We start from the raw sequence: 18,970 nt of genomic DNA, 5'->3' as shown, positions 1-18,970 counted from the left end.
CCCTCGATTGCTCAAATTGTGTTCAGTCATAATAGTAAGTTGCTTTGGATAAACGTGTCAGATAAATGCCATAAAGGTAAATCTTCACTGGCTGATATAACTACTGAATTCTTTTTAAATGTGTCACCAACATATTTTAAACTATGATTAAGAAATCAACAAATGTCAGTCAATAATGTCAATTTCTTGAAGATGGTGGTGCCTCCTGAGTTAATAATCTAACAAGTAACTTTATCCTAAAATCACTATGAATTTGAACGAGCTTTATAAAGCATAATTTATCTCTCCCAAAACATGCTATTTATTTAGCCGGCTAACTTCAGCTAACCCTCACTTCTCACTTGTAAGTATGCATCGCAGTTTATCCCGCTATGTTGCCATAGTAACTGTACCAGGCTTAAACTGTTGTGGTGTGGTGATGTTCAGCATTAGCGTTATCAGCCTTTGGACCATTCAGCTTTCACAATACACTGTGGAATAATCGCTGTTTGTAAGAAGAGCATATGGATAAGTCCAGTGACTTCAGACACCACAACCCCCCCTGGGCTTCCCCTGTCATTTCCTATACACAGAGGGAATATCGTACATTTTCAAGCTTCTAGATCATTCTGAAAACACTGACAACTGATACCTTTACCTTTATTTAATTTTTTTCAAGAGTTTGGTTTTTTTTTTATTCTACACATTAGCATATTATTTTTTCTTCTAGGAAAAGAGTCGCTAAGCTAAGGCTTCTGTCCGTGTTTCAAGTGCAAGGCTGTTGCCGCAAACATCATGCTTTATACACACACACACACACACAGAGATTAATCTTTGTGTCAGGATCTAAATATGGTTTTGAAGACAACAAACACAACCACACTGCACTTAAGTTTTTATTCTAAAACTTTGTCAGCAGCCCTGAATCCTGTATATGCTTTGTGACCCAAGCCACAGGATTTCCTAGTTATCTGGATACCTGAAGCCTACATGAGGACTGTCCTAGCTTTCCTAGCTACATGAGATTTCCCAGATATCTGGATACCTGAATCCTACATGAAGATTGTCCAGTAGAATTGCACTGTACTTCTCAACATATGGGGCAGGCTTAACTTGTGGCTCAAGTTATTTCAATAACTCAAAAAAAATCTTGCTTTGTCTGTTAACTGCTGATATTAGGAACATGATCAAATTTACAAGTTGAGATTTGACAGCGTTACATGCGTGCACTTGTTTGTTTGGTTATTTAATTTGAGTGTGTTTGGCAAAATAAGCTTTTCTCAATCTTTTTCTTGAGATTATCTCCTGCTTCTCCTGGATTTTACCAGGGCTCTTGTTGAGGTAGATATCCCACTGTACAAAGCCCTCAAGCTGGCTGTTTTTTTTTTAAACTGAAATACTGCAGAGAGGCTCCATTCCAGCTCCATCTTACCCCCACTCTGACTACCAGCCATGATGGGTTCCTCAGCGTGTGGAGGACAGCAAGCGTGCAGTCGAGTGAAAGCCCAGCTGTGTTGTTTTAGATGAGACAACAGATGCGCCGGGCTGCTGTGTCCTTGCCATTCTTCTGGAAGCTTTTGGAAAAATCTCTGGCAGTTGATGTTTTCCTTGAGAACATCACCACGGTATTTTGGTCGATTGCATCATGCCTTAATTACAACATCAGTTTTAGTGATGTGGGGGCTTGTCTCAGACTCTGCAAGCTACAGGAACAAAACCTTCAGCACTATTCTTCATGCCCTATTTCTCAACTCCAAGCACATCACCTGCTTGGCACATCTCAGCTCGGTGTTGGAGGCCTTCCCAGACATCTTTGAGGACCTCAGCAGGGTTTGTGGCCTCATGAAAAAAGAGTTCTGCAAGGCACCTCAGCTCCGTTTGGAACTGCTGGCCTACGTGCAAGCATGGGGCTTGTCTCCTGTTGTGTCAGTGTTTTCAATCCTGACCAAACAGAGTTCATGGATTGAGGCTGTCCAGTACACTGCAGGATGTACAGGTGTTTTTACTAGACTTCACACCAACCTCCACACCAGAAGTCTGTTCTGGAACTAAGAGCGCTATCGCAGGTATCGCAAGTATCTCCTTGAGGCCCAGGTCATCTTAATTTTTGAGCATTGTCTGAGGAGAGTATCTATTCTCTTCCAGGAAGTCATGGCCGACTGTTGTCCAAGGCTGCAGGCTGTTATGGAGAGGCACCCCGTCCAGTGCTTTCTCCATCTACAGTGGCTGGTGAAAACCAACTTGGATGAAGAAAAAAAAAAAAAAATTCAGGACCATGTTCAAGTCAAGCCTGCCCTTAGCCAAGTGTCAACTGAAGACTGGAAGCACCGCATTCACATGTAGAAGAGCGAAGCTACAGAGGTTAGGCTGCCTGGCCGGACGGCCCACCCAGCGTAGCTCCACTGGAAGCACTCTAGCTTCCTCTCTCCTCTGTCTTAGTATGTAAAGTGCTTGTAAAGCTTTGATAAGGTAAAACAAAACAGTTATGTATTTTATAAAGGAAATTGCTCATTACTGTTCAGGCTAAAATTAAACTAAATTAAGTAATTTTACAATAAAAAAAATGGTTAAAAATAATTGTTTCAAACAAAAAAATGTAGGGGTTTAGTCTTAATGTACAAAATCTGTCAGCTCTCAGTATGTATTGTGAGCATGGATGTATATATTCACCAGTTCAAGTAAATTTATATAAAATTTATATTTTACTTATTGAAGTAGGCAGTATGTCAGTGTTCATACTAAGAATTTAGAATTGTTAGATTCTTGGTTTAATAATGAGAAATTATTTTCAGACTTAAAAATAATCTCACAAACAACAAATACTTCCACAGTGAAGTTAACATATTTTATTTCTTTAAGTGCCATTCATGCATATGGGGGGAGGGGTACTGACGATCCTAATGACACTTCAGAGATATGTTACAGCACAAAACCGATACAAAGGGGAGCTGTGTCATTTTGTTGGACAGCAAAAGTAATAAACCGTGCAATAAACAAACAAAAACAAGGAAATAAAAGAAACATACGAGAAATGACACGGACAAAGCGAACAGAAAACAAAGATTAAAATATAATATAAACATTAATACACTTAATGTTGAACCATAGTACAGATAAAAGGTAGTGTCACACAAAAAGCCAATGCATTTATCACATATATACAATATAGATATTTACATACTGTATCACCCTTGGATTGGACAATAACAAAATACTCTGTTTCTCCCTCTTCTTTCATGGTCATCCCAAGGCTTTGCCTTACACCGCCCACCCCCACCCAAGGAAAAAAGGACGATTGAAAAGACATTTATTTACAATAAGCACAACACCACACCTACAATGAATAAAACAGGCCTCAAATACCAGAACTTGTTGGCAGTTTTCTCCCTTAAATGTAACAAGGTTTCTCACACAGTCCCCTTACATAGTAATCTCTCTGGCAGGTGCACCTCCACTTGGTTACCTAAAATGGAATTGTCTCTAAACAATCACAACTTTCACACATCACACAGCTGGAGAGAGGAACTTTTTTGAGAGGAACTAATACATAAGCTCCCTCAGCCTGGGTGCACACTTGCTTACTTTTCTCTTCACCTATAAAAAATGCTATTGCCTGCTGCCTTTGGATCTGCAATCCTCTGTCCCAAGTTCAAATTATGTGTGTGTGTGTGTGTGTGTGCACGTGTGTGTGAGTGAGTGAGCGCGAGAGAGAGAGAGAGAGAGAGAGAGGTACCTATGGCAAATTTTGCCAGCTTAAACAATCATTTTGTGGGCAGCACATCGAGACAAACATCCCAGTGGAGGGGTTTGGAGGGCAAAGGTCAAGGCCAGGCATATCCTGACACATATGACATGCAGTTGTGCTTTAAAGTTCTGCTTCTTTTCAAATTGCTCAAATGACAAGCAAGCAGTATGCAGAACTTTCCAGAAAAGGTTTTTATGACTACCGGATCAAAGAAGGTTTATAAACACAAACAATATTTAAGAAAGGCAAGATGAGATGAGAAAAGAAAAATGATTATGGATACAGAGATCCACATCAAACGTGAACAATAAGACACTGAAAAAAGGAAAGTCTCTCTGAACTGTCCAACATGGAATACAAAGAAAAGAGTAAACACTTCCTAGAGAATAATCTTAGACTGCTTTGTAGCCTCTAAATTTTATGTGCAGAACCACATGATAATTAAAAAAACAAAACAAAAAATAAACAACTGGACAGAAAAATGAGTTTCACTTTGAAAGCATGGCTTTAGACATTACATTGTTAAAAAAAAAAAAAAAAAAAAAAAAAAAAAAAAAAAAGATTAAAAAAGACATATTGGTATACTTTTTCCCAAAACAATCATGTTTAAATAATTGAACTGAGCTAGGCATCAATTAAATAATCAAATTAACGTGGTCAAACATTACAATTTTTTTTTTGACAGCCAGAGGTGTAAGTTTCAGGTTCAAAATGTGCTGCCATAATCCATTTTTTTTTTAAAATGACAAAGCTTATTTCACCAATGATTTCTACCTGCTGGTCTGAGCCAATTAGCATATTTACGCTGGAACAAAACCCCGGTGAGAACTCTCTACTTTCTGAATTTGAACTCCACAGCTCTGGTGATGGCCACGCTCAGCTGAGCAGCGGGGGAGGATCTGCCTATAGCAAGCACAGACCCTGACTGGATACTTCACAGGACACGTGGTCAGATCTGATCAAAAAAGTAGCTCAAACTAGGCAGAGCATCAGCGGGCACTGTGGAAAGGACTCGTTTCTGTTTTTAATCCACGAAAGAGAGTACTGGTGAGGTTGGAGTAGCAGTTCTTTCATGTTGATATATGTACCAGTTAAGGTTATTAATCTATGATGTCGTGGGGTCTTGGATTTATGAACCTATTATACAAGCAGAGCATAAGCAACAATACTCAGTGTGTAGATTCTGTAATACTGAAATACAAAGCATGATTGTCGATAGGCCATAGTCATGATAACTTATCAAAATATTAAATATCAATGTGCAATTACAATTTCAGAAGGTTAATTTATTATAGGACAAACAAGCTGTTACACTATACATGACCAGAACCAGAGAACAGAGGTGTATGGGACTGGGGAAGGAGCTTTAAAAGTTGGTAACACAGAAGCCACTCGAAGCCCTCCAACCTTCCAGCTATGGCTTGAATTTAAGTTTAATATCTCTAAGAAGCTGCTTCTATAAGCCTCTCTATTCGCTGCTGCACCAGTGATCTGCGCAGAGGACTTCAACATTAACCGTCCCCTCAAACCCTCCTAGGCCTCCAAACTACTCTAGGTCTAGCCCCACCTCTCACCCACCAGCTTTGTGCTCATTGGTAGAAATGATTGTGATCATAATCGACAGTTCTAAAAAAAAACCACACAAACAAACAAAACCAACCAACCAACAAAAGAACCCCCAACTAATATTGCACCCATATACTGCAGCTGGTCACTCGTGAATGGCTCAGAATAAAATTAAAGGTGCCTAGGGCTCAGACCCTTGCATGCTTTGACTTTTACTGCGACTACGACCGAGCGAATCTCCAGCTCTGAATCTTAAGTCAATGGTTCTCTCTTTCTATGGCAGTTAATTTGAAATCTTTAGGCAATGCTGTTCTAATGTAAACCTTCAAAGCAAATCATTCCTTCTCTCTCTAGTTATTCCAATTCTCCCAATATTCGCACTAAAAGGGTCCAACAAGGTGCCCCGTGTTCAAGACTGTTGCTGGAACAGACTCTCAGTGAAGAATTTCATGATGGTTGGTGCAAGAGGACTTTTATTGGTGCAGTCCATTTAGTGAAGGTGCGCTGGCACACCGGCGTGAACGCACAGCGCTGGGCAGAAAGCCCAGCTGCCCACGCCGGCCTCTGAAGCCCCGCCTCCTGTCGCCGTGACAACGGGCCATTGTTCCTAAATATGACACGCTAACGCTCAGGCAGCCAGTCTGGCAGAGGAACAGCAGCAAAAGATTGTACATGGAAAAGAAGAAAGGGAAACAGGAATGAACAAGGGATTAATCAAAAGTGAGGTCTGATTTGACTTCCTGTTGCACAGTTTCCTGCCATTTTAAAAAACTATTAGCGCCAAGAGTCTGATACATTGTCACCGGCAAAGATACACAAGTACAAATACTGCAGGTAATGTGGTTAAATTTACAAATGTCTCATGAGCCGCACCGATCGCCTAGAAGACAATGAATAACCATTTTGCTAGTGGAGATCCAATCCGAGTCGGTTGCTTGGCGACGTTTGTACACGCTGCAGAATCAAGGCCCAGCTGGTGTGTCAGAGCACTAAAGTCCATAGAGAGCTTCAGAGCCATAAGTGCCCAGCAGGGACAGGGCAGCTGCGTCACATGACTGTCACATGACCTTTATATATAAAAAAAAAAAAGAAGAAGAAAAAAAAAAAAAAGAAGCTGGCCTGCTGTGCAAAAGGTGGCCTGAGGGGGGCATCATGATGAACGAGAGCAGCGAGGGTGCTGAGGCCGGTGTCACATGACGCCACGCCAGACAGGGAGAGTACGCCAAACAGATCACTCAGAAACCAAACGAAATAAAAACAGAATTATAAAAATCACACAACAGTTAAAAGGCAGGGAAAAGCTCGACCTAGGAGCAGACTTGCAGAAAGGCAGGTGGTCAGGACACAATGGGGGATTGCCACAGGGGAGGGAGGGGTTACATTTAACATGAACATGAGCGCCTCGTCACTCGGACAAGTACAAAGCAATCACTTGCGCATGTCCTAGTAAACGTGATTGTCTTCAAAGTAACTTTTTTTTTGTTTGTTTTTGTTTTTTGTTGGTTTGTTTTCTTTTTGTCTCATTTCTTAAAAACACCACAACAACAGAAGTCTCTTTCAGCTCATAACGGTGGCCCCTGCACTTTTATGAAGCGGCCTGTTCCAAACCGATTCCAGTGGAGGGGCGTGCAGACGTCTGAGGTGTAGTCCTCACTTCTTCCCTCCCGCTCACACACACTCTGCTCTCCTCCCGTGCGACTCGCTTGCCCGCGACTCTCGTCCCGTCTCGCTCGCGCGCGCGTGCGCGGGGCTAGACGATAGAGTCCCAGTCGAAGTCGTCCTGGATGTCATCGGCAGGCATGCGACGCATCTGGAAGCTTGGGTTGGGTATCATGTGCTGCTGGTTCATCTGTGCATGATGGCCTGAGAAATGCACGCGCGCACACACACACACACACACACAGTTACCGTCATCTGAAACACAGGCAGCCACACAGAGGGGGCAGGTCAGACAGAGGGGCAGTAACAGTGAGGGGCAGTAACCTGTCATGGTGTTGCTTGCGCTGCTCATCGGGGGCATGTGGGGATATCCGGGAGGACCCATCATGGAGGACATGCTCTGTCTTGTGTCCATGTACATGTTTCCTGGAGAGAAAAACAAACAAACAAACATTTTTTAAAAAGGTAACAAAAATGTCACAGTCATTACCCTCAAAAGAAGTCATACATGTTCTACAAACAGCTATATTTTCTAATCTTAAAGTTTAGTGGGCAAGATTCATCTTAGTCCTGGTCAGGGATGGTTCGCCAGTGACAGACACTGTTCAGGGTAGGACTAGACTAGGAATAGGGAGAGAATGGTCAGAAACTCTATCAGAGCTGCAGTGAGTGCTGAGTGAGAGTGTACCTGTGCAGAGAACCTGTACCAAGCGAGCGTACCTGTATTGATGTGCTGGCTAGGCTTACTGGGATGCATGGAGCCGTGACACACGGGTGTCTGCACTGCCCCCTGTGGTTGTATGACTCCGGTGCGGGCAAAAAACTGGTTGATGGAGGAGCACAGGTCTGCGATCTGGGTCGGCTCCAGGGACCAGTTATTCAGCTCGGCCTGCCTCATACTCTCCCTAAGTCCTAGACAGGCAAGACCACAGTGAACCGTCACAAGGCAGCGCAGCTACTGGCGGAGGACATTTTGCCATTTCCATTTTCACTATACACGCCACGTAAACAACTCTCAGGACTGAGGCACATTTGTGTAGAGCAAACATTAAATGCCATGAGGCGGTCAAACATGTTTTTTTATTCTTGTTAAAATTATTTAATTTTGCAAGTAACCTTTCCTTGTGATATCTAATTAAACTCTACTTTGTAATTTTTTAACATAATTGGATAAAGCCATTGACCTACAGAGCACAACAGTGTGAAGTAATTAAACTTTCACAAAGGCAATGCTTTGTTTTCAAAGAGCTAATTCAAACCTACTGTTGGCATTGGTTTATATAGGATAATTTCTAAGCAAAAAAAAAAAAAAAAGTAAAAAATGATTGAAATACCATTCACTGCAGATCTTTAAAATGTAAAATGTATTAATTTCCCTTCATTATCATGTTGGTCTGACAGCAATCATGTTCTGAGCCAAACCCGAGAGGTATGACAATCCAGCCACACACATCCAGCCTGGCTACACATCTTACACTGTTTCAGTTTAGGTCAGCGTTATTTGAACAGCCCCCTTTTTTACAAGAGACATCACAAAGCAGCTCCACTTTCTGAAAATCTGATTTGTTTTTACTCCAGACAGAACTGTGGGGGTTTTCTTCTAAAAGAACACTTAAAAAAAAAAACAAAAAAAAACAAAAAAAAAACATACAAGAGCTTGGAGAGAGCAGTTGCAGGTTGAAAGCACAGCAAAGAGCCAGGGCAAGATGCAACACTGGCTGCCCTTTAAAACAACAACAACAACAACAACAAAGAAACAAAGTGTGAAAAGCAAGGGGTACAGGGGGTTGCCCAATAACAGCACCTTGAAAGGGAGAGAGGTCCACATCAGCCCAGTTGTAGCTGCTGGCGATACGACAGCTTTCTTTCAGTGCATCCAGGTTGGGGTACCAGTCGCTAGGCAGACCTGCAGAGGAAGGCAGACAGGGCTGAGCTGAGGCCATTACATACACAGCTGGCCCACCGAACAACGGCGCTGGCTCAGGCGGCGCTTCAGTGTTCTCCAGTCTGACCAGCAGGGGGAACCAGAGGCCTCTGCTACAGGGCTGTGAATTGTGGTGTCGTTGCTTTGTTCTCATTAAAGTAAAGAACATAAATCAGATCGGGATTTACTATCCAGTGCCCCAGAGCTGCAATACAGTTTTTAATCTAAATCAAACGACTATCAGACCAAGCCTGAATAAATCAGAGTGTCGGGGAGACACGCGTGTGGAGTAAAGTCCACTGCTGGGGGACTAATAGGAGAAAGAGGGCAGACAAAGTGGAGTTTTAACTCTTACCGGTGCTGCAGGGCATCTGTTGCTGGCCTGGATGGGGCTGGTGAGGAAGGCTCTGGTGTTGGGCTTGGCTAGAGTGCTGTGTGTGCTGGCTGTGTTGGGCGTGCTGGCTGTGTTGGGCGTGCTGGCTGTGCTGGGTGTGCTGGGTGTGCTGGGTGTGCTGGCTGTGCTGGGCGTGGGCCTGGTGTTGGGCGTGTGTTGCATGCGGGTGCTGGGCGTGGGCGTGCGGGCCGTGCTGGGGCAGGTGCTGGCCGTGAGAGGAGTGGGACAGGGGCACCTGGCTGCCATTGTTGGGGATGTTGTTGGGGTGTGAGGGGGTGAGGCTGCTCTGGTTGGTGTGGGGGTGGGCGATGGTGGTGCTGCTTGGGGAGTGCTGGTAGGAACAGGACGTGTGGCTCTGCTGGGACGACTCAGACGGCATGCCCATCAGACCTGCAGCATGGCCCCCCCCCACACGCGCGCGCACACACACACACACACACACACACACACACACACACACACACACACACAGTTAGCACTTAGCATAATTCACCAAAGCCCTACACTTTCCAAATTGCTCCTATACAATGAAAATGCTGCTTCTGTCTGTAAAGAGCCATAAACAGTTTGTTCCTAGCCTCCTGTAAGCAGCATAAATAACTATGCCTCTGTGTGTGTGTAAGGCAGTGGAGGAGTGCGCACACCCAGGCTGGCTGGCGGGTGGGCAGTGACTCAGCTTCCTTGCCCCTCCGTTCTACTTCTCTCCAGGCGTGTCTGACACTGCAGCTGTAGTCGCCTGCTTCAGGGGCATCACAGGCAACGCTCGCGCCAGTGCCCACGTCCAGCCGTGTGTGTGTGTGTGTGCGTGCGTGTGTGTGTGCGTGCGTGTGTGTGTGTGTGTGTATATATGTGCATGTACTTCTAGATTCCACTCCTAGGAAACCCCAGTGCTGGCACACTACAGCTATTCCAGTGGAGTGCTTTTAGAGCTGTCTCCAGGGCCAGCAACACTGCAATCGCCAGAGAACACTCATTGGAGGGGTGACAGGGGGGCATCTCTTATCAGCAGAGACAACCCATTGTCCAAGCGCATAGAGTACAGAAAGCAATTAGCTGGCAGGCCCCCAGAATAATAATGTGAGCTCATTACCTATTATCAAAGCCAGTGAATTAGCTCAGTGTCTCCAGTGCAGGGGTGTGAAATCCTCTCTCCAGCTTACTGGTGTGCTTTAATTGCCTGAGCTTGCCTGACTAAGAGATTTCAATTTTTTATGCATGTAAAAAGGTAACAGCTTTCAACTAATGAAACATAGATGACAGATTAAAGGAAGGGACCACTCTAAAAAGACGTCGGCATGGAGAGACGGCGGGCAGTGCGCTCACTGGGGGGGTGGGTGGGGGTTGTGTGGGAGGGGCAGGCCAACTCTGCACCGCGGGGGGCAGCTCAAGGACTCGAAGGGCTTTCTGAACATCGCTCAATCGCAGCACAAGTGAAAAGGGTTTTAAAACTGCTCAAAAGCTTTTGTGCTTGCACACTGAAGCTGGAACTGTATTTTCGCCATCTGAGGGCAAAAATTCCTTTCTGTCAAGCAGACGGCGGAATCCATTTTCATTACACAGTACCCTCCCCACCCCGCCACCGGAAAAGGACTCTCTGGAGGATGATAAAACCAGGAGATAACAAGCATTTACATCCCACCACCTCCTCGTAGAAGCATGGGTAGTCACAGCGGGTCATGGCTGCTTTTGGGTCACACTCTGGGAGGTCGTAAGGTTGGCTCCTATCTGTTTCAGATCCTAGCCATTGTTCGTTGTTTTTTTTGCAGAGAGAGAACACAGAGGCGGCCCGCTCACCCTGCTGGCTGAAGGACTGCTCAAACACAGACTTGTAGAGGCTGCGGAATGAGGCACTGAGATCTTCGAAGTCGGAGAAGAGGAGCTGCTTGTCCCGGTCGGGGATGCTGTACTGAGCCTGCTGCGGCTGCTGCAGAGACAGGGACTGGGACACCGGCTCCGGGTGATTCGTCACCTGAAGGACAGACAGGCAGGAGAGGAGGGATGGCAGAAGGGATGAGGGAGAGAGAGAGAGAGAGAGAGAGAGAGAGAGAGAGAGAGAGAGAGATTAGCAGCGTGAAATGAAACTAGGCGGCGGCACTTGTGCCTGGACCGTCCGCAGGTCTGACAGGATCGATCACAGCGCTCAGAAAGGACATCAGGAGCTGCGCGCTGTCGCCGTGGACAACCAGACGGCATCAGGAAGGCTCACGGGCCGTGTGCGTTCCTCCACTCTCCTACCAGCCTCCGTCAGCAGCGCTCACCAACTCCTCCAGACGGTAAAACTGAAGCAGAACTCGTACTGCAACAGCCAGACTGGGACTAATTACAACAGACTGGACCACTTCCAGGGCAAAATCTGGCTTACTAGTCTTTGTTTACTATTCAAGAGCTTGAGCACTTATTTCTCAGGACCATCAAATGACCCAATACGTAAGCAAGATGGAACTTAAGACCAAAATCAATAACCGATCTTACAACAGTCATCCTAAAACTAAAACTTCACAGGGTTAAACACCACCACCACAACAGTGCCGCTCAACTGATGTATTTTGCGAAAGACTGGTAACTAAGGAATAATGGTATAACGGAGATATACTAATATACTTGCTATATGAAGACACCACAGTAATGAAAACCACTCTCTCTTAATCTTTCATTTCACACATTACATTGTGTAGTGAGCACAGTTAGGCACTTATGCCGGCCTGTAACTGCTCGCGTGTGAGAGTGTAATCTCTCCCTGTGGCTACGTCTTCTCAGGTCTATTAAGACACTTATGGGCGACACTAAAGAGGAGCTCTTCACTGGTTGATGGCCGAGATGCCCTGCCCATCTAGATGGGGTGATTCACTACAGCAGCTCCCAGAGCAGTTACAGCGTCCGCAACCACGCAACTACCAGAGAGGCAAGAATGTGTAAGCGGCAGACAAAGTGGCCCCATTACCAGCCTGTCCGCAGGCGGAGCCCAGAGAGGGCAAACGGATGGGGCACATTTACATGTCTGACCATGAATCACTGCCCAATGGGATACATGCAAATAAAAACAACAGAAGAGAGTCAGTCGACTGGAACCGTGGCAAAGCCAGCGATGTTAACATGCGAGGGGAGTCAGCTGGGGCTCTGCTGGCATGCTGTGTGAGTCCACCCAAACCCACCTGCAGTGCAGAGACACAAGTGGCCAGATTCAGGACGGAGAACGGGAGTGAGTGAAGTAAGCGTGAAAGAGAGTGTGAGAGAGAGAGAGAGAGAAAGAAAGAACGAGCATGATCATGAGACACACAGAGTACGGGAGAGAGAGAGAGAGAGAGAGAGAGAGAGAGAACACGAGAACGAGAGTAAGAAAGAAAGGAGAAGAGAGGGAGAGCAAGCATCGTCTGGCCTGCTGTGGTGAATTCATCTGCGTCTGTGCTGGATCAACGCTGAGAGCCTGGAGGGTGCGCAGGGCTTTGGGGAGACCACAACAAAGGCGGGGGCGTCTCCGGTGGGAGGCCTTCAGAGATGGCCGCTCGCTTTAGCGTGGCCCCGGCAGTGTGCAAGCTGCCTTTCATTCCCTTAATCCCACCGCCAGCCAGACCCATGCACGCGCCTCCGCACCCCACCGTGAATGCATGCGTGCCGGGCGCTGCTGGAAGGGGGAAGGGGGTGGCATGACTCTCCGCAGCTCGGCTACAAAGAGCCTGCAGTCGGCTGTTCTGAAAACCCTCCAACTTCAGCTCGGCGTGAATTTCGGGACACTAATGCTGGAAAAGCGTACCAGTTTTGACTGAGTGAAGATGTGGTCGGGAGTTTGGTAGAGGGAGGGAGAGGGGGAGTGAGTAGCGGTTGAGTGAGTGCGGCTGGGCTGTACCGGCGTGTAGCTGTGCACACTGCTGCCCACGCTGTTCAAATTGACCGAGGCCAGACTCTGGTCAGACAAGCTGTTATTAAGGCTGCTTCTAGGACTGTCACTCCCATCCTGGTCTGGGTTGTACAATGCCACCTGAAAAGACAATGAACATAGAAAAACACATCAAATAATAATAATAATAACAATAATAACAACAACAACAACAACAACAACAAATCATCATCATCATCAGAGAAGATTCCATGGAGGAATCAACATGTCCTACAAGGGGGGTTAAGAACCACACAAACCAACACAAACTTTCAGTTCCTGAGGTCAACTGTGTGATCAGCTCCACTTGTGCCAACAATCTAAGCTGTTATATCACCTTTGCTGTGTATGAGAGATGGGGGATTTGATCCCGATTGTGTTGGGTGGGTGGGGGTGGGGGGGGGGCGGTCACTTTCCAGCCTGTGTCGGAGATGTCAACCAGGCCGACAACCTGACCTTCTCACTCCAAAGCGCGAATACAGCGCTTGCAGCAAATCTCCCCACTTCACACAGTAATCCCAATTATCATCTGAAAAGCTTTACTGCAAATATGTGCTGCTCAGGAGGGTGGGGGTTCTGGAGAGAAATAAGGCATTTGGAGGGCTGATATGTAAATGAACATAATGAGATCCTGAGAGGATAGGCCCAAACCAAGCTTCCCGTCACAGGAAAGGATGAATGGGACTGGAACAATGCTGGCGGTACAACAATGCACACGCACACGCAAACACGTCCCAGCAGAGAAAGACACAGAAAACGGGGCTACATGAGTGGATAGGTGTGTGTGTGTCTGGGGTGGGTTAGTGTGTCCAAACACCGGAGCAGTGTGTGAGCACAGACGCTCGGCTGACACACGGCTGGTCTCAGTTACGTTACTGTCAGCAACAGGAACGCAGCTGAAGTCGGGCTTTTCGGGTCTGGTTGGTTCAAACAAATGGACAGCAAAAAAAAAGGGGGGGAAAAAATTTAAGAAAGAGGCGGGGGGGAAGAGAGAGAGAGAGAGAGAAAACAAGGAGGGTGGTGAAAAAAAAAATACTAGTCACGTCATAGTCTCTTACAGAGAATTATCATTCAGGCAGAAAGAATACCACCCCAATCCTATTATTCCCCTTCAAAAGCAGCACATAATAGATCCAGGCTGCACGGGATAAAGGGGAGGAGATGATGGCCTGATTTGCATACTACAACCTTTCCCCTCAGCTCTGTGTGGGCCACGTACCAGCGTTCATTAGAGCGGCTAGCCCACGGAGCCTGAGCAGACCAGGGCTCGTCGGAGCGCTCTGCAGTTCAACTGCACAGAAAAACATCCAGTCGCAATCAATTGCGGCACGCCGCACAAGTGCAAGTACTATAAATGTTATGAGTAATTAAGTCATAAAAGGAGCCTTTTGCCTTAAGCTCTAAGCCACCACAGTCTATTTTCCTCATAAAGAGTCCTGGGGGGGGGGGGGGGGGGAAGGAAAGCAAAACAACAACAACAACAAACAACTTGGGCTCCAGAGAGCTCAAAAGCTCCACCCACACCGGCAGGGCAGGGCATGCCCCGGCCGCAAAAACAGCGCAGGGCGAGGGAGGAAGGGCAAACGAATCCACTCCAAACAGTCCCGAGCCTCCGTAGGTGGAACAGCAGAGGCAGGACTATATTTAGCCCTGAATTACAGTCAAAAGCCAGCGGTGTCTTTTACATAGCAGCATAATCTGCAGCAAGAGACGCGGATTATGAAATCAAAGAGAAATCCACACAGGTGCCTTAGACAATGGTGCGCGCTGGAGAGAAGATTCCCCGTGTCTGGGGTTTTAAAAGACGTCGGGAAACAGAGGGGCGTGTGCCGAGGAAATGGCAAAACAGACGAGACAGCACATTTCTCACAGTTCAAACGGACTGCTTTTCTTCCTCGACTGCTGTCAGAAAATTAATTTGTATCCATCATTGTTTTCCTTGCAGTAACTAGCTAATTAATTTTAAATATTGTGCAGATCTTTATTATACTGAACTATTTTTATACTTAAATTTTACACTAGAAGCTTTAAAAAGCCACCCAAAGTGAGAGATAGACAGCAAAAAAAGCAAAAGAGCGGTGGGCGGGGTGTGCTCAGTCCTGGCCACTGCAATTCGCGCTTCCAGAGACCTGCGATGGCAGGGGGGGAAAGCTGGAGAAAGAGGGAATTCCTGTGGCTTGGCACAGAGCAGGGAGAGGGGCGTGGTCTGCTCCACGTACAGGCCTCTCGGAGGAGAAACGGCCTCTCCGAGGAGCTGCGGCGCTTGGACACTGGCTAATTTCCCACCCTGTCTCTGACTCGTTTGGCTTTCGTGCCATCATTACAGCAGAAAGGACAGAGAGACCAGCTAGGCAGACACCCAGTTCTCTGCCAGCGGGTCTCAGACCTCCCTGTGCAAGGAGGTCGGATCATGTCACGCGCCACAACTAACAGCTTCAATTAGGCCGTGGGGCTTTTGTGAAATAGCGTGAGAGCAGAAGAAATTCTTTGAAGGGATTGAATAACAGGTTCAGAATTTTAAACGGACAAACTCTAAGAGCTGATGCGCGTTTTAATTTTAGTTTATTTTAATCATATCCATTAGCAAATGCATTAGCTGAGCAAACATTTTGTTGTACAGATTGAAAGTCTGAGATCCACTGTAGACAAACTGATCACTAAAACAGGAACACAAGAGGAAAAGACATGAGAACATGGCTTGTGTTTTTTTTAATGCCCGTCTGTCAAGGAACCACGTTGCTGGAGCTGTGGGAAGGAACAAACATCCAGTATTTGTTCCTGCAGTTCCAGAAACTGAAGTTGTATGAAGCATTGCTCAATGAAGCACTTCCTATTACCCAAACTACCATCCACACTCACTCAACGATTGCACACCCAGCCAAAGCTCCCATCGGTCCTTCCCTAGAACATCGCGGCTAATATGAAATCCTGTCGGTTTATAGGCTGGAGTAGATTAATAGCTGCCCACTGCTGTAAAAACCCTCCAGAGAGTGCAGGGCAGGGCAAGCAACAAGCCAAAGGGCTCAAGGTTAAATGTCAGAGTGCTGCAGTCAGGGTGCCGAGGGCAGGCGGCAGACCAGCGCACCTTCACAGCTCTCTACCTGCAGCTCAGAGCCTTATATAAAACCTGCACCTGCTAGGGCCTGATCACCAACCCCCCCCCCCCCCCCCCCCCGGCACTGCGCACACTTCATATCCTCCAAAATAAAAGCTCAACGTTCACAAGAACATCAAGCTGTGTGGAGAGAATGGACATAGGGCACCTGGTGTACAGATGGCATTTATTTTTGTGCGGGTGTGGAGACTGTCGGGATTACGACAGGAATGCACAGTGCTTGGAAGTACTGCAGAGTGAAACTAAATTAAATTTCATCCTTTAAATAGGATGGGGGATGGAGTTTGGCTCAGTTAACAGTTGCAAGATTTCTGTGTTTCAACACGTTGACATTTCATTACAATCAGCTCTCTACAAGCAAAATATTAAAAAACAAACAAATATTTTAAAAAAACAAACAAAAAAAAAACCCCATAGAATGTCCAAGCACCCTTGATCCCTTCTTATTACCCCTCTTAGGACGCAAGGGTGAAGCTCACTAGGCTAGATGGCAAGTGGCCCATGCAGCAGATCTTGGTGTTTACAACTAAGAGACAAAATCCCCCCACTAATTGCTCAGGCCTTCTTGGCCTGCAACGAGCTGCAGTAGGCTGATGGCTACCTTGTTAGTCACAGTGTTGATCGCCAGCGTCGGAGAGGCAGTGTCGGAGATGATGCAGTCCATTCCCAGAGACTCTGACTCCAGGCTGTAGGGTGTGGAAGCCTGCAGGGACACCAGAACTTACAGTTAAAATGTAGCAGCAGCAGGAAAGAGCGAGAGAGAGGGGAGAGAGAGGAGAGAAACATGGAAGGCAGAAGGAGACACACAGAGAGAGAGGGAGGGAGTGGGGAAAGGGAGAGAGCAAGACACTGTCGCTTTACCGGCGAGACGAGCCTGAGCTTTTGGTGGAAAACGCACAGGCGCACAGGCCAAGGAGACACACAGCAATCTGCAGTACGTTTGATTACTACATGCTCGAGGGGATTTGACACTACCTTGGTGAATTAAAGTCAAGACAAGTGCGCAGACAGTTAAAAATAAAGAAATAAATAAAAACCAATAAAAGTGTGGTTGGGGGGGCGGGGACAAGTAGTGCATATGAATAACAATAAAAGAGCAACACCTTTATTTAGGTCAAAATTGGAAGCACTGTGTGGAGATGAAGAGAGAGAGAGAGAGAGAGAGAGAGAGAGACTCCCTACACACTCCCCTCTTGCTAAGGGAGATAACTTGAGCATGCCTGTCTCCCAAAACTGCTTATTATAAGAGGATCGCTTGGCAACAATGCGATTTTTAATTCATGATAAACATAAATGAGATTTCACTAAGTCACAATTTTAAATGTCTGAGACTTTCTTAAAAACAGACAGCAAGAAGGAAGAGACATTGTGCGTGTGCACGCGCGTGCGTGTGTGTGTTTAAACACTAATAGAGCATGTATGTTTCGTGCGCAACGCACGCAGGAACGTACACACACACAGAAAGAAACCATTTCCTTAATTTCTTTCCCTGCACTATTCATTGAGAAAGAGAGGGGGTCTAATCAGAGGCTTTTGATTGGAGCGATGGGAGTACTGGAGTGAATGGACATGGATCCTCTCTGGCTGTTTGTGTGTTGCCTGAGGGCAGAGCAGTGTGCGGAGTCACTGATACTCTTACTGAAGCCCACAGTTCTGCATTTTTAACAGCCCCACTGAGGACACCCCTCTCTCTGACCACACACACACATACACACACACACACACCCCCTCGATTGTACGCCACAAGACAGACCTGCGCCCTTACTAAACTATGCGAGGTTTCCTCTCTCTCCCGCACCCTGCTGTCAGTGCTTCAATGCCGTCTCCCCACTGCAGACATAGGACCCCCCCGACATTCCCATCCGCTACACAGAGATGGACAAAATGACGCAAGAAGCCTCTAAAGCAGGTCAGCCCGGAAGCAGCGCTCTGAGGGCGGCCGAATGCCGCGCTCCTGCCTGCCTGCGCTGCTCATAAATAATGGAGGCGAAAGGCTTCAGCTGAAAATAACCCGCGCAGAAACTCGGCATTAATTGATGTTTGCTAAAAACGAGAAAAAGACTGTGCAATGCAGCGTGTGTAGCGGTTGCCTGCGGCACAGTTTATTAATAAGCTAGACCCCCTTCTACGAGATAAGCCAGAACCAGAGAGTGGCAGTTATATAAAAAGCAAGTCTCAAGATTCCAAAATGGCAAACCTGTGTGTGTGTGTGTGTGTGTGTGTGTTTGGCTGTAAAGCAGTCTCAGACAGCGCTCTGACGAGCTGAATGGATACACACCAATTCTCCTCTGACTGATGTGAATAGACTGGAAATTCTCTACACACATTTATGGAGTTTGTGAAAAGGTGAGAAGCAGCCAGGAGTCAGTAAAGTGGAAGCCATCTGGGAACAGGGGCTCTGTACTTTCAAACGTACAGCCCGAGACCATGCTTAGTGATCCTCTGTTAAAACTGCATGGTCACTAATACCACAAACACAGTGAAATAAAACGCAACACAAAATTAAATACAACCTGTACTAACTAATGACCATCCCTTGCTATGTCTTTGGGGCAGTGGTAGGTAGCCCTGTGGTTAAAGTACTTGATAAGTAATCCGAAGGTTGCCAGTTCAAGCCCCACCACTGCCAGGTTGCTAGTGTTGAGCTGCTGAGCAAGACCCTTAACCCTGAATTGCTCAAATTGTATTCACTCGTAAATCTAGTTACTTAAAAA

At 46.4% G+C, this 18,970-nt stretch overlaps 1 protein-coding gene across 1 annotated transcript in view; it reads right to left on the bottom strand.

Moving 5' to 3' along the window:
- Positions 1–2,802: 2,802 nt before the first annotated feature.
- foxj3 (forkhead box J3) overlaps positions 2,803–18,970 on the bottom strand; it is an 87,331-nt gene continuing 71,163 nt past the window's right edge. The window contains exons 5-12 of the mRNA XM_035520299.2: positions 16,858–16,959; positions 13,112–13,243; positions 11,062–11,236; positions 9,229–9,657; positions 8,754–8,855; positions 7,670–7,861; positions 7,274–7,375; positions 2,803–7,153 (exon numbers count right to left, since the gene is read on the bottom strand). Of these exons, the coding sequence (XP_035376192.1) occupies positions 7,041–7,153; positions 7,274–7,375; positions 7,670–7,861; positions 8,754–8,855; positions 9,229–9,657; positions 11,062–11,236; positions 13,112–13,243; positions 16,858–16,959 (1,347 nt within the window). The 3' untranslated portion in view covers positions 2,803–7,040. The remainder of the gene's footprint in view (positions 7,154–7,273; positions 7,376–7,669; positions 7,862–8,753; positions 8,856–9,228; positions 9,658–11,061; positions 11,237–13,111; positions 13,244–16,857; positions 16,960–18,970) is intronic.

This window comes from Electrophorus electricus, chromosome 22 (assembly GCF_041902795.1).
Source record: "Electrophorus electricus isolate QZ-2024a chromosome 22, ASM4190279v1, whole genome shotgun sequence".
Taxonomy (NCBI): domain Eukaryota; kingdom Metazoa; phylum Chordata; class Actinopteri; order Gymnotiformes; family Gymnotidae; genus Electrophorus; species Electrophorus electricus.
Note: the sequence above shows the minus strand (reverse complement) of the source record. Positions and strands in the feature narration are given on the sequence as shown.